The sequence below is a fragment of the Macrobrachium rosenbergii genome, chromosome 19 (genome assembly GCF_040412425.1).
Source record: "Macrobrachium rosenbergii isolate ZJJX-2024 chromosome 19, ASM4041242v1, whole genome shotgun sequence".
In the NCBI taxonomy this organism is placed as follows: domain Eukaryota; kingdom Metazoa; phylum Arthropoda; class Malacostraca; order Decapoda; family Palaemonidae; genus Macrobrachium; species Macrobrachium rosenbergii.
Window position 1 is genome coordinate 4,047,834 of NC_089759.1, and position 26,323 is coordinate 4,074,156.

At 35.6% G+C, this 26,323-nt stretch overlaps 1 protein-coding gene across 1 annotated transcript in view; it reads left to right on the plus strand.

The window, feature by feature from the left end:
- Positions 1 to 9,428: 9,428 nt before the first annotated feature.
- Positions 9,429 to 26,323, plus strand: part of LOC136848572 (barH-like 2 homeobox protein) — a 79,195-nt gene continuing 62,300 nt past the window's right edge. The window contains exon 1 of the mRNA XM_067120860.1: positions 9,429 to 11,001. Coding sequence (XP_066976961.1) covers positions 10,338 to 11,001 — 664 coding nt within the window. The 5' untranslated portion in view covers positions 9,429 to 10,337. The remainder of the gene's footprint in view (positions 11,002 to 26,323) is intronic.

Genomic DNA, 26,323 nt, shown 5'->3' on the forward strand with positions numbered 1-26,323 from the left:
TATGGAGATTTGACATTTAATCAAGAAATGTTTAATTCTCTTATGATTTAGTCTCTGTTTCAAAAATAGCCACAGAAAACGTAATATTTAAAATAAAATACGTTTTCTATAGTTACTTTTGAAACGGAAACTAAATCATAAGAACATTAAATTGATTTCTTTTTTTAAATGTTAAAACTTCATAGTTTTAAGCAGACCATTTGTGTCCACATTATATGCAGTGCATTCTAAACCATATTTTAAAGGTAGACTAACATAAATCAACCATTCAACAATAATCTGGTTTACAGAAGTCGTGCTGCTTTTTCGTGGCTATCTTGTAACTGATTGCAAAAAACATTTTTTCTCCTTGTAGTTTATGCTGCTGTTTCATTTACATCAAATACAACTTTTAAATGAACCATATTATTATTATTATTTACTACCAAAAAATTAGGCCTACAATAACTTATACGAGCCGAAAAGTAGCTCGTATATAGTCGCAGGTATATGTGTAGTTTACAACGTGTCTGACTTCATAAGCAGAGAGAGAGAGAGAGAGAGAGAGAGAGAGAGAGAGAGAGAGAGAGAGAGAGAGAGAGAGAGAGAGAGAGAGAGAGAGAGAGAGATTTGGTTTTTTCTTCCCCAAGTTAGCACTTAGGTGTTATTATTATTATTATTATTATTATTATTATTATTATTATTATTATTATTATTATTATTATTATTATTATTATTATTATTATTATTGTTATTATTATTTTCAAATGTATATTCCTGATATCTTCTTTGCCTTCCTCATTCTCCTGCGTGCAAGTGCGTGGTGTAACCGAGAGAGAGAGAGAGAGAGAGAGAGAGAGAGAGAGAGGGGGGGAATTACACCTGCCTGGGAGAGATCAGTGAAGCAACACTCAGACTATAAATATTTACTGACCATATCAACAATGCAAACTGATGACAAGCAGCTATCACACGTCCACAATTCACTGATAGACTTTTGTCACCGTTCGCTAAAAGTGAATAGCAGCTCACTGCTGAAGTATTGTAATTACGATACCGAGTACCGCCTCAAGTTGGATAAGGAGAATAAAGATTGTAACTACGATACAGAGAATTGCTAAAGTTTTATAAACAGAATCAAGATTGTAATTTCAGTACAGATTATTGTTGAAGCTGTATAAATAGAATCAAGATTGTAATTACAATGCAGAGAATTGTTGAAGTTGGATAAGGAGAATAGAGATTATAATTACGATACAGAATATCGTTTCAAGTTTGATAAGGAGAATGCAGATAGTAATTATGACACAGAGTATTGCTGAAGTCGAATAAGTATTGTTGAAGTTGTATGAATAGAATTAAGATTGTAATTACGATACAGAGTATTGCTGAAATTGGACACGAAGAACTAAGATTGTAATTACGATACAGAGTATTGTTGAAGTTGGATACACAGACTAAAGATTGTAGTTACGATACAGAGTATTGCTGAAGTTGTATGAATAGACTAAAGATTGTAATTACCACACAAAGTATTGCTGAAGAAAGTTCTCTAGATCCTATTCAAATTTTGATTTGAGAGAGAGAGAGAGAGAGAGAGAGAGAGAGAGAGAGAGAGAGAGAGAGAGAGAGAGAGAGAGAGAGAGAGAGAGAGAGAGAGAGAGAGCTCTATGGCTGATTATCAAAACGCGCTTCTTGATCTCCAGATAAACAATAGATAAAGGCCAGTAATGCCTACCTCTTTAAATTCTTTTTTCATACGAATATCAAACTTTGTGATTCCAGCATTTGCCATTTGACATTGTAAAACACATTTACGTATATTCTGTTTATATATGTATTATGTATGTATATGTATGTGGATATATATATATATATATATACAGTATATATATATATGTGTGTGTGTGTATGTATATATATATATATATATATATATATATATATATATATATATATATATATATATATATATATATATATATGTCAACGTTTCACGACAGTTAAGTTGCTATCGTCGCATTTTCAAGGGTGCAATGATTAATAAAAAAACCTTCTCACAAAAGTCACATTAAAACATCGATACACACAAAGTTAACAAATAAAAACAGCGGGGAATAGTCACAGGACATATCTACACCGCAGAAGTAATAAGATTATAAAAATATAAGTTTTGTCAATAGCCCACCAAAAGCAAGAAAGGACGATAGAGAGGAAAACATAACCAAAAGGTCAAGCAATAAACAATTGTACAGAGGTCCCACTTCTAAACAGTCAATATATATATATATATATATATATATATATATATATATATATATATATATATATATATATATATATATATATATATATATATATATATATATATATGTGTGTGTGTGTGTGTGTGTGTGTCTGTGTGTAAGCATCTCACAAGATGAACCCTATTTATATAGAACAATTCCATAGGGCTCATCCTCTTAATAATAATAATAATAATAATAATAATAATAATAATAATAATAATAATAATAATACTTCTTTCTAATGAACACCATATTCCTCAGGAGCTTGAATTTCAAGTCGCTGGCCATTGTGGTGGGCTTACGAGTATTCCATATTAAAGTTGTTCATCTCTTGAATAATAATAATAATAATAATAATAATAATAATAATAATAATAATAATAATAATAATAATAATAATAATAATAAAACCAGTTGAAATTAAAACTGTTATAGATCCAAATTACTTTATGTATTGGACTAAGTGGGAATGACGCAATTGACAGGTATTCTCAGGTGAGAAGATTTAACTTCCTGGACGCAGGAGACTTTAAAAGGTAGCATGAGTGCATCAGTGTTCGATAGGCTGCTGGTGAGTCTTTGTGTAGGTGTATGTAGCAGCTAATACGGAAGTTTACACCACAAATGGTCTTCTAAAAAAAAACAAATATGGCGTGACAATTCCGTAGAGTTTTGTGATTATTATGGTCCCTACTATAAAAAAATGACAGCAATTATTGTATTCTTCTTCTTCTTCTTCTTCTTCTTCTTCTTCTTCTTCTTCTTCTTCTTCTTCTTCTTCTTCTTCTTCTTCTTCTTCTTCTTATTATTATTATTATTATTATTATTATTATTATTATTCAGAAGATGAACCCTACTCATTAGGAATAAGCCCACCACATGGGCCACTGACTTGGAATTCAAGCTTGATAAGAATATGGTGTTAGTAGAAATCAGTAACAGAAGGTAAAGGGAAATACAGAAAGAAGAAATCTCACTTAGTAAAAAAGAAAGAAGGATGAAGAGGGACTAACCAAGAGCTAGAAGACGGCAAGATTAAACGCGGGGCTCATTAACAGTAGATTATCACTGTTTCACACAGAAAAATGAAAATACTTTACACACTGCTTTTCATACAGAAAGATCATTAGCCATCACTACAAATTAGAAATTGTATTTTCAAACATAGCCAGTATGTAAATAAATAGGTAACCAGACACTAAACTTAACTTTGTTAATTTATTTTTCTCTTTTTTAATGACTGATCTCTTCTTTCTGTATTTCTCAGTACATTCTGTTACGTCTTAATAATGAATACCACATTCTTTGAAAGCTTGAATTTCAAGTCACTGGGCCCTGTGGTGGGCCCGTTCCTTATGAATAGGGCTCATCTCCAGAATCCTAATATTAAATTCTCAATCTTTACGCAGTTAGTGAGACAATAAATGTACACTGATCTGGAATATGATCTATGCGAGATCATACAAGCAAACTTGTCGTAACTGAAAAAATACGCTTCTTAACAATGTAACCTAATTCAGTTTTGCCTGCCACGTTTGGAAACCTGAAGACAAGGCCTAGAGTTTCCCGAACTAGGTTGCTGAAAACGCCGTGTTCTCTAGTGCTATGCAGATTGATACAAAGAAATCAATAAGATCTGCCAAAAGGGAAAAATTACAGTTAAAAAATGTACATTTACGGTTAGGCTATATAAATATGTATACATACATGTATACATGCATATACAATAAGTATATATTTATATAATATACATATAAATATATATATATATATATATATATATATATATATATATATATATATATATATATATATATATATATATATATATATATAATGTATATATATGATTATAATCACTTTTGTACGTGATTAAATTATCACACATTACCGCAAGTGAAAAATAAGCGATGGGATGTAGGTCCTGACCGGTTTCGACTTTATTTCCAAACCATTGACGAAGGAATATCTGCGTGTTTGTGTGTGTGTGTGTATGTAATGTCAGGCAGAGGTGTGGCATCTAAAGTTATGAGTTAAGACAGGAAAAATATTAATAAATTTATTGTAGTGGCTAGTACGTGTGTGTGCGTGTTTGTGCGTGTATAAGAGAGAGAGAGAGAGAGAGAGAGAGAGAGAGAGAGAGAGAGAGAGAGAGAGAGAGAGAGAGAGAGAGAGAGAATGTTAAAATTTCTTCTTTCCTAATCTTTCATCTAGAAAAAGAACACTAACATGAAAGAAATGAGAACGAATCTAAGCCCTATAATACAGAAAGTCTAACTCTGAAGTCTGTAGACTCCGCTCCTTGCTAAAGGAGAATCGATTAGTTTAGTATAGATCAAAACTAATTATTATTATTATTATTATTATTATTATTATTATTATTATTATTATTATTATTATTATTATTATTATTCAGATGAACCCTATTCATACGGAACAAACACACCAAAGGGACCACTATCTTGAAATGCAAGCTTCCAAAGGATATTATGGTGTTCATTAGAAAGAAGTAACAGAAGCTAAACGGAAATACAGAAAGAAGAGATCAGTTATTTTAAAAGAAAAAATATACAAATTAATAAATTCCATACATAATAGTTAATGAAATAAATAAGAAATGCAAGCTTCCAAAGAAGATTATGGGGTACATTAGAAAGAAGTAAGGGGAGGTAATGGGAAATACAGAAAGGAGAAATCAGTTGTTTTAAAAGAAGAAATTTAGATTGGTAAATTCAATAAATAAGTACAGTAGTTAATAGAATAAATAAGAAATTCAAGCTACCAAAGAATATGGTGTTCATTAGAAAGAAGTAACAGAAGGTAATGGGAAATACAGAAAGAACAGATCAGTTATTAGAAAAGGAAAAAATATTAACTGTTAAATTCCATAAACAACCAGTTAAAAATATCAATAAATTATTAGCCGCCTGAAGCTCAGATTTAATTTACAAGGGAGCAACTGTTCCTCAACTGTTTACTTATTTACCCAAACCATAAAAGTGTAAATAAACAGCGACGAACTATTTCAGCAAACCATTACGGTCGATCGACCAAGAGACCAATTTTGGGGACGGAACTGGGTTGGCCCACCCCGTACCCCTTCCTCCCTCGACCATTCCTCCCTCTCTCTCTCTCTCTCTCTCTCTCTCTCTCTCTCTCTCTCTCTCTCTCTCTTATGGGACCTACTTAGTGACGTCACGTGATCATTCTTCTCGATGGCTAAACGTACGGAAAACAATCTGGTGACGTCGTCGAGCGCCGGGCCAATCACGCGCCGAGTTGCCAAAGGACCTCTTCAGATCTCGGCCAATGGAGGGACGGAGATTGAAATGGTGACGTCGACGGGGACCGGGCCAATCAGAGGGGAGGACGGGGCGAGCGCATTGCCAAGACCCGCCCACTGGGCGGGGCTTATGACAATTGAAGGAGGTAATCGCTATTATTGTCAACACCGCATAATAATCTCGGTAGATGCGAAGGAGGAAGATCGCCAAGAAGGTACAGAGAGAGAGAGAGAGAGAGAGAGAGAGAGAGAGAGAGAGAGAGAGAGAGAGAACTCGTTTATATTTTCTTTATTGATTTATAAACAGGACCATTACGTAGATCTCAGGTTGGGTAAACATACACAGAGTGGAAAGAAAGAGTTCGACCACAGACAGAATGAAAGTCTATAAAGACACTGTAACTACAGGTTTGTCTCGTCTGTTGAAAACACAGGCAATTTCTATACGACATAAAGTTCGTCTCCATTACAAACCCAGTTCGTTTAAATTCTTGACTTTCTCGCGTAGAAATCTCTTTGTTAGTATTTTGCAAGTATCAATAAAAACTTAAAATATTATCTATTTGTCAATTCGGTTTTTATTAGTTTTCTGTAAAAGACAACTATTGAGATGGCTATTTGTCTGTCCGTCCGCACTTTTTCTGTCCGCCCTCAGATCTTAAAAACTACTGAGGCTAGAGGGCTGCAAATTGGTATGTTGATCATCCACCCTCCAAGGATCAAACATGACAAATTGCAGCTCTTTAGCCTCAGTAGTGTTTATTTTATTCAAGGTTAAAGTTAGTCATGATCGTGCGTCTGGCAACGCCGTGGCTGAAAGCTTCATGGGCCGCGGCTCATACAGAAAACTCGATTGCGCCGAAGAAACTCCGGCTCATTTTTTACTTGTTTCATAATATGTCTTAGCTTTCTCTCATGAAGGCTAAATACTGATATGAGTTATGGTACACCTTCAACACGCTTGGTATATCTAGATGAATTTTTTTAGGATGGTCATCTTGTTGTATAACTTGTAAAAATGTTTAAATGCATAAAAATGTATAACTTGTAAAAATGTATTGTAAAATGTTGACCATGATCCCATTAAAAACGAAAGCTATGACAGATACGTGGAGTTAAAAATATCTATTTCTTGATTTACAAGATCAAACTAAATCATCATCATCAGAATGATTAACCTTTGTATTAATAATAATAATAATAATAATAATAATAATAATAATAATAATAATAATAATAATAATAATAATAATAATAATAATATTATTATTATTATTATTATTATTATTATTATTATTATTATTATTATTATTCACGAAACCCTTTCTAAAGAACAAATGAAGCTTGAAAATGTACATTTAATCTGAAAACCAAAATGGAAAATAATGTACTTAAGAATATTCAATTTCTTATTCCCGAGTTTTTTTTACTCATCTCATTCATTTCCCTTTTATTTACAGTGCTGAAGCATGGCAGCTTTGGATATAAAATAACAGCTGCGGATATAAAATAACAGTTGCAGATATAACATAACAGCTGCAGATATAAAATAACAACTGCGGACATAAAATAACAGCTACGGATATAAAATAACAGCTGCTGATATAAAATAACAGCTGATGATGTAAGATGTAAAATAACAGCCGTGGATACAAAATAACAACTGCAGATGTAAAATAACAGCTGCGGATGTAAAATCACAGCTACGGATATACAGCAATAGCTGCAGACATAAAAACAGCTGTGGATGTAAAATAACAGCGGTGGATGTAAAGTAACAGCTATGGATTTAAACAACAGCTACGGATAGAAAAAAACTGCTGTGGATATAAAATAACAGCTACGGGTATAAAATAACTGTTGCGGATATAAAATAACAGCTGCGGATATTAAAAAAAGCTACGGATATAAAATGACAGCTGTGGATATAAAATAACAGCTGTGGATATAAAACAACAGCTACGGATATAAAATAACAGCTGCTGATATAAAATAACAGTTACAGATATAAAATAATTTTTGAAGGCAAGAATATTCTGGCGTCCCTTTGTCGGGTACAAGATACATGTGGCAAAAGCAACTTAAATAACTTTTTTTTCCAAGAAGGAAGCACAGAATTTCATTATCCCCCCCTTCCAAAATTGTCTGCCTCAAAAGGGGCATTCCAAATAATATGCATATAATACTAAAAATCCTTGGTCACAATTCCCTCCCCCCCTCTCTGAAACTCTGAAATTCCCCCCCTAGGGGGTAACTTCCCCCTCCTGCTTGAGAATCACAGAATTGTAGAGAGATTGAAGCAATGTTCAAATCAGAATAGGAATGGTTCCTCAGTGTTCAGTTGTTCAATAAATACCCTTAAGAAAGCTGACAATTGAAATAGATCTTGATTAGATGGGGGGTCGGGGTTCGAATTAAGAATATTTATACTGTTCTTTTGTTTTATAAATGGGTATTCCGTTTGTGGGAATTTTCTACCAAAGACTGATAATAATAATAATAATAATAATAATAATAATAATAATAATAATAATAATAATAATAATAATAATAATAATAATAATAATAACATTGTGATTAAAAGACCAACGCCCACTCAGGAACAAAAGATTATCAAGGGTCGCGAACTGCCCTTTGTTAATCAACGCCACGACAGTCGTGAAAATAAAGCAACTTCTATTCCCGCTTTTAACTTCAATTAAGGGCTGCCGCGTCATTACTTAATCGACGGATCGACTCGGTCAGCGCTACATAATTCCAGAAACTGTCGATCCTAGCTGAAGTCGGCAGTATTGAGAGAGAGAGAGAGAGAGAGAGAGAGAGAGAGAGAGAGAGAGAGAGAGAGAGAGAGATTCAAAAACCATATTGATATAACCATAGTAAATTTTTCAAGAGAGAGAGAGAGAGAGAGAGAGAGAGAGAGAGAGAGAGAGAGAGAGATAGACCATATTGCTATACCCATAGTAGAATGTAAAACAGAGAGAGAGAGAGAGAGAGAGAGAGAGAAGAGAGAGAGAGAGAGAGAGAGAGAGAGAGAGAGAGAGAGAGAGAGAGAGAGAGAGAGATATTAAAAACCATATTGATATACCCATAGTTAAATGTAAAACAAGAGAGAGAAGAAGAGAGAGAGAGAGAGAGAGAGAGAGAGAGAGAGAGAGAGAGAGAGAAGCTAATGTAAATTTTTTCAGCAGGACAAAGGACACAGCAATGAGTAATAAATATTAAGGAATGCCATTACGAGCGTTATGGCACCTGATACTTGGACAGGGGAAGGAGAGAGAGAGAGAGAGAGAGAGAGAGAGAGAGAGAGAGAGAGAGAGAGAGAGAGAGAGAGAACGTGACGACACGTCATATTTACTGACAAGACCTAAGGAGCCATTAATACATAAAATAATGAAATTAAAACTTTATAGCAAGATAGACTGATAGTCAAGTATATATATATATATATATATATATATATATATATATATATATATATATATATATATATATATATATAAATAAATATATATATATATATATATATATATATATATATATATATATATATATATATATATATATATATATATATATATATATATATATATATATAAATATAAGAGAGAGAGAGAGAAAAGAGAGAGAGAGAGGAATAAACAATAAAGCAAGACAAGAGGGGAGGGAGGACTCATACAGCGGTCGAGCTGCCTATTCATCGGCACCTCCCATTCCCCTTCCCTCTCTCCTCTCTCCTCCTACCTCCTCCTCCTCCTACCTCCTCCTCCTCCTCCTCCTCAACAGTCTTCCAGTCCGTGTATGTGTGTGTGTGTGTGAGGCGCTGAGATTGGAGAGTGAGTGAGTGTGTTCCCGGGGTCCTTCCAGCCAACCTCAGTCACGCCACCAATGATACATGGGAATTACAGCGGGTAGCGGAGCCGTTTGTCATTATCATTCTATTATTACCTCAGCTTGCTCCCAGTTTGCACCTCGGGCGCGTTGCGAGACGGTCGTCCCCGGTCGCCGCAGCCGCTGAGGAAGAGGAAGAAGAAGAAGAAGACGAAGGAGAAGAGAAAGAAGAAGAAGAAGAAGAAGAAGAAGCATAACGACAACAACAACAAGTCCCAAGAAGTCGGAGGAGACGAGAAGGAAGGAACTGACTCCCTATACAACCCACCCAGCTCCCCGCTCTCTCTCTCTCTCTCTCTCTCTCTCTCTCTCTCTCTCTCTCTCCAGCAGGTGGCGCTGCCGGCAACGGCGAAGTCGGCGACGAAAACGTCGTCGACGACAAACGGCGGCGGCGGCATTCGAAAGAAAGGCTTCGGCAGCAGCAGAAGGCAGCAGCGGCGGCAGTCTTCTGCTGACGGTGGTGGCGAAGGGGTTTCCAGGACCTCCCGAAGTGCAAACACACGTGGTTGACGGTCTAGCTTGTTTATCAAGTTGCTTGTCTATAGTTTTTTGGGTTCCAAGCGCGTGGAACTTTGAAGAAGACTCCTTGTTTGTTGCGGATCCCCTGGGTTTTCGTGAATGGTTATTTTTACGATTTGGTGAAAGAGGGAACTCGTTTCCGTGAAGTGAACTTGAGATTTTGTCGAAGTTTTCCCGTGGAAGTTTCTTCGTGAGGACCGCTATGAGTCTACTACAGTGATGATGCCTTGCTAGACCTATTGCTCCCAGAAGAACCAACCGTTTATATAAACTGTGTCTGTGTTAGTGTGAGAGAGAGAGAGAGAGAGAGAGAGAGAGAGAGAGAGAGAGAGAGAGAGAGAGAGAGGGAGAGAGAGAGAGAGAGAGAGATTGAACCCATGACCAACATGGAGGAAGGAGGGGGCATATCCCCCGCCCCCTCACCCGGAGCTCAAGACCAACCTACGGATCTCAGGGTACCAAGAGTCAATCACGAAGAAGTTTCTCCCGATAAACTGAAGGGGTCGGGGGCGCCCTTGAAGCATCCGTCTCCTCCTCCTTCCTCTCCTTCTCCCTCCCATCCGCCTCTTCCTCCCCCTCCTCCTCAAATACCCCACCAACAACTCGACAACGTTCCTCCTCCCTCAGGGCCTCAGGGTATGATAACGTCACTGCCCTTAGGCCTACAGCACCTGGTGCGCGCGCCTTCGTCCTTCATGATCGGCGACATCTTGAGCCAGAAGGTCCAGGGCGGGAACGGCACAACCAGAGATCACCAACACCAACACCATCACCAACACCATCTCCATCAAATCCCCGATCTCCACCAAATCCACGACCTCCACCGCCGGAATCTACACCACCACCTCCAACACCGGCAACACCACCACCAGGGGCGGCCTCATCATCCCCTCGGCCACGACGAAGACGAGGCTTTAGAGGATGACGAGGAAGAAGAAGAAGAGGAAGGAGAAGAAGAAGAAGAAGAAGAAGAAGAAGAAGAAGAAGAGGAACGCGATGACTTAGAAGAAACCAGTAATAGCCACCTCCTTTCGCACAATGGTAGGTCTCCTTGACGTAATGCAGACACTTCCAAGCTTTATGGCTTTTGCCACCACTAAATCCCTCCCTCTCTCTCTCTCTCTCTCTCTCTCTCTCTCTCTCTCTCTCTCTCTCTCTCTCTCTCTCTCTGCTACTGGCTTTTTGGAATGAAGATTTGAGGTCCATTAAGACAAATCTCGTCTAAATAACTCACTCGAGGCTAAATTTGATTTAATCTCTCTCTCTCTCTCTCTCTCTCTGGCGAGCGTGTGTGTGTCATCAGCCGCGTCATATTTCTAACGTAATGGAGCACCTCTCTCTCGCCATTTGAATAAGGCTCCCAGCTATTATTTCGGAGCCACTTTTATTAGTGTTGTCGAATCTGGAACGCTAGTCGAGGTGCATGACTTGAACTTCAACTGTCACTTGAGGTCGTCAGAAGAAATCTTTTGCATTTTATCCGATTGTTCTATTTACTCGGCGACAGGAACTGTGTCCACAGTGTTTCTTGACAGTACATCATTATTATTATTATTATTATTATTATTATTATTATTATTATTATTCAGAAGATGAACCCTATAAATATGGAACAAGCGCATCACAGGGGCCATTGACTTGAAATTCAAGCTTCCAGTTATTATTATTATTATTATTATTATTATTATTATTATTATTATTATTATTATTATTATTATTATTATTACTCAGAAGGTGCACCCTATCAATATGGATCAAGCCCATCACAGGGGCCATTGACTTGAAATTCAAGCTTCCAATTATTATTATTATTATTATTATTATTATTATTATTATTATTATTATTATTATTCAGAAGGTGAACCCTACAGATATGGAACAAGCCCACCAGAGGGGCCACTGACTTGAAATTCAAGCTTCCAAAGAATATTATAGCGCTCATTAGGAAGAAAGAAGAGATCCCACTTATCAAAAAAGAAAAATTACGTTACTAATTAATAAATAGATAAGGATGTATTACAATGCAAGGAGAATAGTATTAGGGTAGTGTAGAACGTTATCTTGTGAAATATAAAAAAAAAACATTAAAAAACATTATTTACAACATTCTTACATCTCAAGTACACCTGGGAATAATTTGATATAGAAGCAGAATCAATTTAAATACAGAAACATTTTTTGGTCAATATCAAATGATTATTTTTGAATAATAATTAATAATTTGTTTTAGATAAAACGTAGATTTACAGGGGTGGTATGCAATGCTTAGTAATCAATGACAGTGGCTAAATTATTATTATTATTATTATTATTATTATTATTATTATTATTATTATTATTATTACAAGCTGAATTCGAATGTTAAAGAATTCTCAAAGATTATGTGGAATTTATGCGTAGAGAGCAGATATCAATGAGAGAGAGAGAGAGAGAGAGAGAGAGAGAGAGAGAGAGAGAGAATTTCTGCAAGTGTAGTATAGGTGACATTGTGAAGTATCAGAAAATGAGAGAGAGAGAGAGAGAGAGAGAGAGAGATCTTCTTCCGCATGTAATTCATTTTCCTGCTCAGGCAAATACATCGCAGAGTCTAATTATCGACACGAATGTTAAACCTAACGTATGCAAACATTACTTCAAACACGCAATGATCAGGTAATGGGATCGCACTGTGCATAAACTCTCTCTCTCTCTCTCTCTCTCTCTCTCTCTCTCTCTCTCTCTCTCTCTCTCTCTCTGTGGTAACATTAAAAAACTCAACCTTTACTAAATTTTAGCATGCTGTATGAGTAGAAATTCTCTCTCTCTCTCTCTCTCTCTCTCTCTCTCTCTCTCTCTCTCTCTCTCTCTCTCTCTCTCTCTCTCTTTTCCCCTAACGTGACTTGCGGCCTTCGTCAAGGAAATGCTTATTGCAATAGGTCATGTTTGTTCGTCTTGCATGCGTTTGTGCGTTTGTGTGTGTGAGTTTCTGTGGGATTGCGACTGAGGTTTGTGTCCCGTGCTTTTACCTATTTATCAATTTATTTATTAATTTGCTAATTTATTTTTTCTTTTCTAAAGACAACCGTTCTCTTCTTCCTGTATTTCCCTTCAAATTCTGTTACTTCTTTCTAATGAACACCTTAATATTCTTTGGAAGCTTGAATTTCAAGTCAATGGCCCCTGTGGTGGGCTTGTTCCATATGAATAGGGTTCATCTTCTGGATAATAATAATAATAATAATAATAATAATAATAATAATAATAATAATAATAATAATAATAATAATAATAATAATAATAATTTGACTTAGGTTCCCGAGTCACGACTTGTATTTAGTCCTGAGAAGGGGGCAGATTCTCAGTCAGGTTTTTGACAGTGCGATGAGAATCAAATGAAAGAAAGAAATCACCTGAGAGTGATTCTCATCAACAAGGGAAAAGGAAAGCTAAGATAGGAAAGTTAAAACCTTTGTAGAATCCTTCCCAGTGAGAACATTCCGGAGAATCGCCACTATTCCAAGGATTTTCTCTGATCGCCTTATTTTAATATTTAAGATTTTATAAACTTTCTCTGTACGCCCTTACTTATAATTTTGCTTCAGTTCTTTCTACTCTTAATCTACATTTCAGTATTTATGGTTTATCTCCTTTCTAATGAGAAACCAAAGTTTTTTTTGTCTCTTTACACATGTATGGATAAAATATTTGAGCTTATTCGGTAAATGCTCCAGGGCACAGGTTATACTTATCCAGGTGTGTACGTTTATATGTGCGCATGCGTGGGTACAAAGGGCATTAGCTCACACACACACACACACACACACACACACACATATATATATATATATATATATATATATATATATATATATATATATATATATATATATATATATATATATATATATATATATATATATATATATATATATATATATATATATATATATATATATATATATATATATATATATAAGCATATGCAAGGTATTGTCATATATCCTGTTTATATTGTTTAATATATAAAGCCTGCTCGTCAAATAACTGGTTTTTATAAGAGTCCTTATGCTTTGAAATTGCCTATGCTGAATTTTCAGATTTTAGTCTGTAGGTACCACATCTTATACCACAAAACAGGCCTTCTTTTATTTACTTAAAATAAAAGCAACATTTGCACTCAATGAAGAATCCTGTGATTTGTACAATGTACTTTTGGCAGAAATAGCTTCAGAAACGTATAGTACCATGTACTGAAATTTTCTGAAGAATTTGCACAAATCACCAATTACCGGTAGTTCTCTCTCTCTCTCTCTCTCTCTCTCTCTCTCTCTCTCTCTCTCTCTCTCTCTCTCTCTCTCTCCAGTATCCATTTTCTCATAGCTTCTAGATATCGACGACTTTTTTGCCATAGCAAGGCAGGATCTCCGTTCCCTAAACAGTCACAATGCGCACATTTCTTGTCTGTGTTGATCACAACCCTAGTATGGGCTTTGAATTAACTGAGTTTTATCAGTAAGTGGTCTTTTTTAGATGGTATAGGCAATCATACGTCTTCTTGCATGCGTACAAATATACTCATAAATATTAAGCCACACATATATCTTGATATCGAATCCATTATACCTTGTGAATAAATGACCCAAGAGGGATTTATAATCTATAATTGCATCTACCTCTGCCAGGATTCGAACCTTACAGGGGCAGATGCAATTATGAATTATAATTCCTCTCAGATGTGAGTTTTTCCCAAGGTGTAGCGAATTCGATGTTAAGTGATACTTGTGGCTTGAAATTTGTGAGCAGAAAAATGCCACGTATGTATAAGTGACAAAACCGTACATATAGACATATATTTCCACATAATTCTATATTTTTTAAAATTTGGGCAGGAACGAGCACCCTATAAAAAGGCACCATGGGTACAACAGGCGTTCAGGTAATTAACGAACTGGAAAATATTATCATGATAATTCTGTTGAAGTCATTAATTACGTAAAAGATTTCGATTATGCATAAGCATATGAGGGAGACAGCCATGTCTGCTAACATCATGTCCATTCAATTTTAACAACTTATTTTGGAAAATATTTATAAACTGGTTAATCTTTAAAGTCTTTCAGCATTAGTACTCCAACTTGGCGAGATTTTAATAGCATAAAAGGGTCGTTATCAGACACGAAATATTATAAAACTGAGGAAAATAGCAAATTAAAAATGAGAGATTTATGTACTAAACATGGGTACTTAAGAGAAAATTACTTGCATGAAATTAAGCAAACAGGTATGGGGTAAATTTGATGCTAAAGGCTTGGTCAGCCGGAGCCTGTAATTGAACTTTGGGTTGCTAAACCCGTAGAATGTATTTTTGACTACGCCTCTGTTTTCAATATATTATTATTATTATTATTATTATTATTATTATTATTATTATTATTATTATTATTATTATTATTATTATTATTACTCAGAGTATGAAGCCTGTTCATATGGAACAACACAACCAAAGGGCCACTGACTTGAAATTCAGGCTTCCAAACAATATGGCGTTCATTAGAAACAAGTAACAGAAGGTAAAGAGCCATACAGAAAGTAGAGATCGCTTATCAAAAAAGAAAAATAAATAAACAAATCAATAAATGAAGAGATAAAAATGTAAGTAAATTATTCAAATACAAGGAGAACTGCAATAGGGTAGTAATGCATTACATCTTCGCTTGAACTTCTGAATTTCCAATTGCACGACATTCCCAGGGAGACTGTTCCACAGTCCAAAGGTGTGAGAAATAAAGGACCTCTGGAACGAAGAAGTTCGACAGCGAGGCACATTTACTGCATAATTGGTGCTGTTGTTCAGCAAATCTATGGATCAATTGTGAATGTGAAAGATCTCTGTTAAAATAAAAAAATCATGAAAAATTGACAAGCGAGAGACCATCCGTCGACAGTCCAAGACCTAACAGCAATTGACATTTCACGAGTTTCGTTTGTTGGGGGAATGTTTACAAAGTCCTTCGTACGTTCTAGAATAATTGTCGTATTTACTCTCACGAAACTTTCTGCCAGATGACGAATTTATCGACGGAACATTCAGTCAATTTTCTTGATGATGCAAGGTGTTCACACAAGGGACTGGACATACATATATATAATATTAACGAGACCACTAATTTTTTCGGCCATACCTAAGTGCAATTACTGTAAGATGAATTATTCAGTAGACTCACGCATTTTCTAGCGCTGATTAGATAGCATATGCATGGATTTCCGACTAAATATCGACTTTCCGAAGCGCCGTAAGACCACCATTGTCTCCTTTATCTCCGATTTAATGAGTCCGCGTCAATTCTATCATGAATAACTAATTCCTGCTCTTTGCAAAAAGCTTCATCGAACTGCATTAAATATATCGCGTAAGAAACGACAATTTTTTTTCGAAAGAGAGAAAGCTGTAAGATAGCGCCTGCATTCTGTCCATGGCGAATCGCGGTTTTGTCAGACACGTTAGATTACCCGAAATCCATATTTATCTATCGACAGTGAATTCATTTTACATGCGTTCCTGGCCACAAGAGATGGAACCGAATCTTAACTAAAAAGGGTTTTTTTTTGCTGCTGTTCAAAAAGGAGAGAGAGAGAGAGAGAGAGAGAGAGAGAGAGAGAGAGAGAGAGAGAGAGAAATGCGTTCTTAATAATAAATAAAAATGTACCTGTATTCATCTTCTTCCTGAACTTGATTTGAATCGACACAGTCGCTTTGTAGCTAGATAGAATGTAGAATTTAGGCCAAAGGCCAAGCGCTGGGACCTATGAAGCCATTCAGCGCTGAAAGGAAATTTGAGAATAGAAAGGTTTTAAAGGCTTAACAGGAGGAAAACCTCGCAGTTGCACTATGAATCAACTGTTGCGTGAGAGTGGAAAGTAAGATGGAAGAAAGAGAACACAAACGGAGGTACAGTAAAAGGAATGGAAGAGGTTTGCAGCTAGGGGCCTTAGGGAGGGGCGCTGCAAAGAACCTTATCAAGTAATTCCTACAGTGCACCGCATGAGATGCACTGAAGGCATTAACCCCCCTACCCTACCGGGTATTCGCTTGTAATCTCACATTGATAACCCATCCCCGTTTAGTTGACTGTTTCTCTTCTACACTTGTTAATTTCTTTGTATCTCTGTTTTCTAATATCATTTTGCCTAAGTTTTCTCTTTCGCTATTTTCTAACTGACAGGGGATGAAGAAACATATATTTGCCAGCACCGTCGGCCGCCCTTACATAAAAACACAATAAGCTAATATGCACGAAAAAGACCATATAGACACTTCCTGAGAGAGAGAGAGAGAGAGAGAGAGATTACTCAAATTGTAAAAGAGGAAGTATGCCATCTCTATCAAAGTGAGTCCAGATCTTTTCTTTCTTAATTTGTCAATCAAATAAAAGCTAGAAAATGCATCAATAATAATAATAATAATAATAATAATAATAATAATAATAATAATAATAATAATAATAATAATGGGACCTTTGAAGGTTAACCGTGGCTTTAATGAACGGAAATATGACGTCACGGCGTTCCAAACCGCTATATAAGCTGTACCGAACGAAATACGTCATCAGTTTCACTACGCAGACTCATCAGCCAAGTTATGGCGGAACTAAACACAAACAGAGATTCGTCTTGTATTTTTCAAATTTATTTATATATTTATAGATTTATTTATTAATGTATTAATATGTCTTTTATTTATTTAGAGGTTCACCTTGTACTTTACTAATTTATTTATACATTTATCTAATTATTTACTAATTTATTTATTTATCTTTTTTTTTTCTTTTCTGATCACATCTCTTTGTATCTCCCATTACCTTCTGTTACTTCTTTCTAATGAACACCTTAATATTCTTTGGAAGCTTGAATTTCAAGTCAGTGGCCCACGCGGGCTTGTTCCATTTGATTAGGGGTTTATCTTCCGAATAATAATAATAATAATAATAATAATAATAATAAATAATAATAATAATAATAATAATAATAATAATAATAATAATAAAAAAAAAAAAAAAAAAAAAATAATAATAATAATAATAATAATAATAATAATAATAATAATAATAATAACAACTTATTCCATTTGATTAGGGGGTTATCTTCTGAATAATAATAATAATAATAATAATAATAATAATAATAATAATAATAATAATACCAGATCACTCCTACCTCAAAAGTATATAAGCACGTCTTCACGTTTCATAAACAGGCGGAACTCGATCGCTGCATCCACACGCAAAACGTTTAAAGAAAAAAAAAAAAATATATATATATATAAATCAAGCAAGTATCACGATTGCATGCTTCGAATGGCTGTGATTACCACACAGCCTGATAAAGAGATAGATTAGATGAAAACGGAAGAGAATTGGGGCGACAATTCCGTCGTTTCTCGATAATCATACTGCGCCAAACGTCGCCATATTTTTTTCTTTTCCTAAAATGAGTCTAATTCATATCCTCTTATATTGAGGCCAACAGGACGACGAGCCAAGTGGCTGAATTAAAGGCAGTAAACGAATTAACTTACAGCTCGGAAGATAGAATTTGGGCCAAAGGCCAAGCGCTGGGATCTACGGAATGGAAATTGAGAGTAAAAGGCTTGAAAGGTGTAACAGGATTAGAACCTCGCAGTTGCACTATGTAACAGCTGTTAGGAGAGGGTGGAAAGTAGAATGGAAGAAAGAAAATATGAATAGAGGTACAGTAAAATGAATGAAAGGGGTTGCAGCTAGGGGCCTTAGGGAGGGACGCTGAAAAGAACATTAGTAATGCCTACAGTGCATCACGTGAGGTGCACTGACGGCAGTACCCCCTACGGAGTTTTACCTTATATTGAGGACCAATAGGACGACAAATCATGTTGAATAAAACCAGGAATAAAGTCATACCTCGCCCCTTGAAAAGGGAGGGTTTATAGATTTCAGAGCCTAAGATGGCATTTACGAAAACATAAAGTTCCTTTAAAACAATTCACGCGAATCGTTAAACTTCAACAAACTCCAGAGGAACATTCTGCCCTAAAATAGAAACCTGCAGTATCTGCAAAATTTTAAAAATTGAGATATGCCACCTATTGGGCTTGTGAAACACTAATACACAAGTTACTGCAGTTTCAGAATGATTCTTTAGTGCTTTATTTAGGTGGTCCCATTTGCAGTGTCTGCGAAATCAGTATGAAGGCAAAGGAAAACTACAGTATCTATAATTTTTCTCAGTTTTGTATATTTGCAGATACTGCAGTCTTCCATTTCAGGGCAGTATTCATTCCCTAAATGACTTTGTTTACCCATGAATTGATCTCAATCGAGTTTTAAAAAAAAATGCAACACAACAGATCGGACTGAACTCGATTGCTTCATTAGGGGAAGCCATAATTAAAAGTGGGTAATTATCTATAGCGATGATTAGTTAATGATATTCTGGGTGACGTGATTTTGTTTTTGTCGATGAGATGACGTCATCGTTTAATCCCCAACGAGTGGACCTTTGCTACTGAGGTTTATTCACGGTTTGCGGTTCATTTCTGTTATTTATGCAGTTTCCCTGTTGTCTGAATGTTTATCTCATCCTATATCATGTTATTTATATTTGCTTGATTTTATAAAAAAAAAATTTTTTTTGTGCGAGTTTACTTATCATGCTAATGACGTTTGACTGGCTCCATAAAAGCCTGAAAATTAAGTATAATAATAATAATAATAATAATAATAATAATAATAATAATAATAATAATAATAATAATAGTAATAATAATACTAATAATAATAATAATAGTAGCATGAGTCTTAAAATGGAGAAACAAATCCACAGTTATGTATATGTACGTATATTTAAATATAAAACTGTACAGATAGCTTTCAGGAATCTGTGCAGTTTATCTTTAAATATATGCACATATACATAACTGTGGATTTCCTTCTCCAATAATAATAATAATAATAATAATAATAATAATAATAATAATAATAATAATAATAATAATAATAATAATAATAATAATAATAGCGACATTGGTGGTCATGATGGCTGGCCATTCTCACCACATGTACAGATCACCACAAAAATCTCTGATCCACGTATTGGCTTCTGCTTAACCTTTTGAATTACATCTTCGTCGTCCCTTCATTTCTTACTCCACAGATACTACACAGAGAATTCTGTCTGGAAAGCTTCCCTCATCCTACATTCATTCACATTTAACATCCTGACTTCACATCCATAAAGGAGAGAGGGATAAACAACCACTTCAGAGATACCAACCTTCATTCTCCTTTTGAGCTTGTGAAATTTGTTACCAGTCTCTGCAGCTTCTCTGCACATTCACCAGTCAAAGCTACATCATCCGCAAACACCACCATACTCAGATCCTGACCTTAAAACTAATTCTTGAATCTTTTCTGTTGTTGAGGCTTTTCAAGCCGTCATCACATCCTTGGCAGGTAAAATAGTATGGCTGGTTATTATTATTGTAGATTAAAATTCAGGTTTGTTGTGCTATGAGAGTTGCCAAAGTTGTGAAAGGTTTTGTTGTTACAAGAATTGTATTAGTGTCATTTCGTTTGGTCAGCCGATTCATTCAGTTTATTGTTGCAAAATCGTATGATTTAATATTCAAGTTGTGTTTTACGTTTGGCATCCAATATTAAATCGTTCTCTGTCTTTTTCAGGATCAAATCTTTTCCAAATAAATTCATTTGAATTTCGTATACCCTACATCTCTCTCTCTCTCTCTCTCTCTCTCTCTTTTCCTGTATTAAATCTTTTAAGTAAATCAATTTGAATTTCATATACCTCACATTTATTACTCTTTCTCTCTCTCTCTCTCTCTCTCTCTCTCTCTCTCTCTCTCTCTCTCTCTCTCTCTCTCTCTCTCTCTCTCTCAGGATCAAATCTTTTAAGTAAATCAATTTGAATTTTACAGGGTGTTTCGAAATTAGAGCCCCCACCTCTACAGCATAAACTAAAACTGATATGGACAAAAACAAAAGTAATTCAGAACAGGTATTTATTTAAGTTTCTCTCTGAATATTTAATATTTTGTGTGGCCTCCATCTGCCTGTACCACAGCCTGATATTCTTGAGGGGTATGATTTCAGCAAATCGCAAAAAAGCTGAGACACAGACTCCATTTCCCTGAGCACTTCAGTCACCTCTCTTCGCAGGTCGTCCAGGCTTGGTATACCATCATAGTTCACTGTGTGCGCCTTAACACAATCCTTTAAGATACTACCTATGTTTTCACACACATTAAGGTCAGGGGAGCTACCTGGAAATTCACTTGACGAGAAGAAATTGATACCACTGTTTCGAAGCAGCTCCTGTGTCTGAAGAGCCTTGAAACATGGTGCGTTAACATGCAAAAATGTGACTTCTTCAACAGATAACACATTTTCAGGATCTTCTCTGAAGTATTCGCCATTCCATGACTGTGCTTTTTCTTTGATGATCCACATTAACCGTTTGGCTGTGAAACGGAGAAAAATTCCCAAACATTCAGGAAATTTCACAACTTGGTGATAGCGCACGTCATCGCTGATATCATCCAACTTTGCAGCCCAAATGATGTCATTTTTATGATTTGGCTTCCTGATTGTGTAAATGAAGAATTTATCTGATGCGGCAACATGGAGAAAGTCAGCTTCATCCCAATCTTTAAGAAATGAACCACAAAACCATGCACGGTCTTCTCTCAGTTGCTGAGTGATGTTGGGCTTGCTGATAACATGAAATGGCTTGATACCAGATTTTTTCAACTCACGATCTATAGTTCAAGCGCCAATTTACGTGAAGACTTTCTTGGTCTACCCACTGCCTCAGCTATGATGTCTTTCCAATCCTGAGAAAGGACTTCAGGCCTTCCAAGATTCTCACTCTTTTCGCGATGACAGTCATATGGATTTTTGTTCCAGTTTCTTTTAACAAAGGATTCATCTCTTTTAATGTATTTAGCTATCCAGGAACGTGAAATGAAGGATGCGCCAGCATCCCTGGCCTCTCTGAAGGTTATAGCCCGGATTCGGTCAATCCATCTGATTTCCTCCGAGTCGTTAGCCATGGCTGTATCTAGCTCCGTCACTCAGTCTGAAATACAAGAAATGTAAAATGAAAAATAGCTTAATAGAAACTCAAAGTAATGTACTTGAAGATACGATATAGCAGAAAACTTCATAACTTTCCATTTGTTCTGTGGAGGGGAGGGGGGCTCTAATTTCGAAACACCCGGTATATACCCCTGATTTCTATCTCTCTCTCTCTCTCTCTCTCTCTCTCTCTCTCGCTGGATCAAATCTTTTAGATAAATTCATTTCAATTTCATATACCCCTCATCTCTCTCTCTCTCTCTCTCTCTCTCTCTCTCTCTCTCTCTCTCTCAACTCTTTTGGTCAATTTAACTCCAACGCTTACTTTTCCCCCATTTTTTCCCACACGGTCAAAGCACTCTAACAAACATTGCACTTTGTATTTCACGGAGTACGAAGGCAAAAACACAAAGCCTCGAGGAGACTTCCTGTACTCGTATACCTATTTAACATCTTTTTATCATGCTTACTTAGCACTGTAGGGCCGAAGTCCGCCGAAAAAAGGAGTCTGTACATCCTATCGAACCTAGCAATCGAGTGCAGAAGCCAACGCCACGTCTATAAGAAACTCTGCCATTATAGATACGTATGGCCTGTGCATGAGAAGGTACTTTCTACAGTGATAGGAAGTTTTGTTTTTCTCTAGGTGAGGAATATCATCGAGGGAGAGTTTTTCCTCGCTGGTTTCTCCTTCCTTCCTTCTCTCTCTCTCTCTCTCTCTCTCTCTCTCTCTCTCTCTCTCTTTTCAGGATAAAATCTTTTAAATAAATTAATCTGAATTCCATATACCACCTCTCTCTCTCTCTCTCTCCCTCTCTCTCTCTCTCTCTCTCTCTCTCTCTCTCTCTCTCTCTCTCTCTCTCAGGATCAAATCTTTTAAATAAACTAATTTGAATTTCATATCCCTACATCTCTCTCTCTCTCTCTCTCTCTCTCTCTCTCTCTCGCTCTCTCCCAGGATCAAACCTTTAAAACAAATTACATCGACTACCATATAGCCCTCATTTCTCTCTCTCTCTCTCTCTCTCTCTCTCTCTCTCTCTCTCTCTCTCTCTCTCTCTCTCTCTCTCTCTCTCGTAAAATGTCACACCGAACCCCTTCCTATCGTCTTGTAGGATTACTCCTTAATTCAACAGCTAATCTCAGCTTGATCTGTGAGATTACAAAGCGTTCCTTATGGATTCACCGATGGTGTCAGCTGTATTACAGCTCTCAATAATCGTAATTGAGTTCGAACTTTTATATTACAAATTCAGTTAACTTCTGTTCAGGTTCCTTTCACAGAGAGAGAGAGAGAGAGAGAGAGAGAGAGAGAGAGAGAGAGAGAGAGAGAGAGAGAGAGAGAGAGAGAGAGAGAGAGAGAGAGAGAGAGAGAGAGAAAAGTCAACTGAGTGTATATAAAAGATTTTGTACAATATATAATATATAGATACATATATATCTATAAAACTTCCCCCACTCTGTCTCTCTCTGAATTGAATGTTTATAAAAGATTTGATATATACTCGTACGTATATATAAATATATGTCAAATATTTTATATACATTGTGTTGACCTCTCTCTCTCTCTCTCTCTATAAAATAAATCAAGAAACCTGAACAGCAGTTAACTGAATATGTAATATATAAATGTATGTAATATATATATATATATATATATATATATATATATATATATATATATATATATATATATATATATATATATACATACATACACACACACACACACACATATATATATATATATATATATATATATATATATATATATATAGAGGAGAGAGAGAGAGAGAGAGAGAGAGAGAGAGAGAGAGAGAGAGAAACAGGTAAACATAATCATTCACAACAATGGCGTCTCAATGAAATATCCTACGATTTTACAGCTGTTCCTGTCGTGTTTGTAAACTATTATCCAAACAGTCTTCGAAATATATGGAAGAGTCACGTGGTATTCTTACCATTACCCCGTAATGGTAAGAAAGGATTAAGTTCAACGCTTAACCGATGAACGAAGTCGTCTCGACGCGGATTCGAACAACAGAGAATTCGGTGACATAGGTTACGATAAGTTTCTGGGTCAGACGCAGACGAATCTGTGCTATTTAAATCACCACTGAGCTTACAAAAGTTTATTGCTTTTCGTACGAAGCCACATTTTGGTTTTTGAGCCTGATATGCGAAAGAGAAGGGCATTGAAGAGATGGAATTCAAGAAAGATATATGTTATAATGACCACTTTTAGTTTTCTGTAAAAGGAAACTATTGTTACGGCTTTTTCTGTCCGTCCACTCTTTATTCTTTCCGCACTTATTCTGTCCGCCCTCAGATCTGAAAAACTAATGAGGCTAGAGGGCTGCAAATTGTTATGTTGCTCATCCACACTCCAATCATCAAATAAACCAAACTACAGCCCTCTACCCCAGTAGCTTTTATTTTATCTAAGTTTAAAGTTAGCCGTAATCGTGCTTCTGGTAGCGTGGTACCAACAACATAGGCCAACACAGGACCGTGGATGAGTTTCACGGGCCGCGGCTTAGAGTTTTGCGGGCCGTGGCTGAGGCCACCACGGGACAGAAAACTCGATTGCGTCGAAGAAACTTCGGCGCATTTTTTACTTGTTTATAGTCAGTTTTCGACTGGAAATGAAACTCACATCTTAGAATAAATGGGATTGTCAATATTTACGGCTTCGTGCTTCCGTCATTTTATTTATTAGTATCATTTATGACCCGGACAGTAATGAACCTAACATCTCCTGAATAAGTGATTAGATCAGAAAAGAAAACTATTATTTTGTTAGAGATGTATTGTAATACTCCGTCGAAAATAAAATTCGTTAGATGGTATAGAGATTGTAATGAATTATCAATTGTCTCTGAGTAATTCCCCATTTTTTCATTTCTCTCCTTTACTCCTTCAGTTTTCTTGTCTGATTCGTTCGTAGGGGCCTATACTATTTATTAATTTATCTGTTTTTCTCCTCTTTCTGTACTCTCCACTGCCTTCCCTTACTTCTTCCTTTGGAAGCTTGAGTTTCAAGTCATTGGCCCCCGTGTGCTTGTTCCACATGGATAGGGTTTATCTTCTAAATAATAATAATAATAATAATAATAATAATAATAATAATAATAATAATAATAATAATAATGCTTGTGTGCTTGTTCCATATGAATAGGGTTTATCTTCTAAATAATAATAATAATAATAATAATAATAATAATAATAATAATAATAATAATAATAATAATAATAATAATAATAATAATAATATAAAGAAATAGTAGGATAAATAAATCTATACAGACCACGATTTTAATTTCAAAATTGGCAAAATTTTCTGCTCTTAATATTTTGAATCGAAAATGACTTGTAACAAAATATACATTTATCATCAAAACTGGGATCCTCATAGATATTTAATCCGAAATGAATAATTAATAAAACCAATGGCATAATATAATCTTTCCGTTCCTTCAAAAATCAAGTAAAAATGCGCCGATAAGTTTTCTGTACAGCCGCTACAGCCTACAATCAAGGGCACCGAAAATAGATCTATCTTTCGGTGGTCTCGGTATAATGCTGTATGAGCCGCGGCCCATGAAATTTTAACCACGACCCGGTGGCAAACGGAAGACGAGTCGGCTTTTCAGAAGCTTGTTCATTTTCGTTAATTCATTCGTGAGGGTAATTACAGAACGAGTGGCTTGGTAGGGATATACATACATACATACATACATACATACATACATACATACATACATACATACACTGGTAAGAACACTTGCATTTAAATACATACATACATCAGTAGGAGCAGTTGGATTTAAATGCATACATACATATATACATACATACATGAGTTGGTAGGAAAGTGAGATTTAAATCCATACATGCATACAAATATACATACTTTGGTAGGAGCAGTTGGATTTAAATACATACATGCATACATTGGTAGGAACATTTGTATTTAAATCAATATATACATACAAACATACATATATTAATAGGAACACTTGTATTTAAATACATACATACATACATACATACATACATACATACATACATACATACATACATACATACATACGTTGGTAGGAACAGCGATATTTAAATTCATACATACATACATACATACATACATACATACATACATACATACATACATACATTAGTAGGAGTAGTTGGATTTAAATACTTACAGACATTGGTAGGGACCGTGATATTTAAATACATACATACATACGTGCATT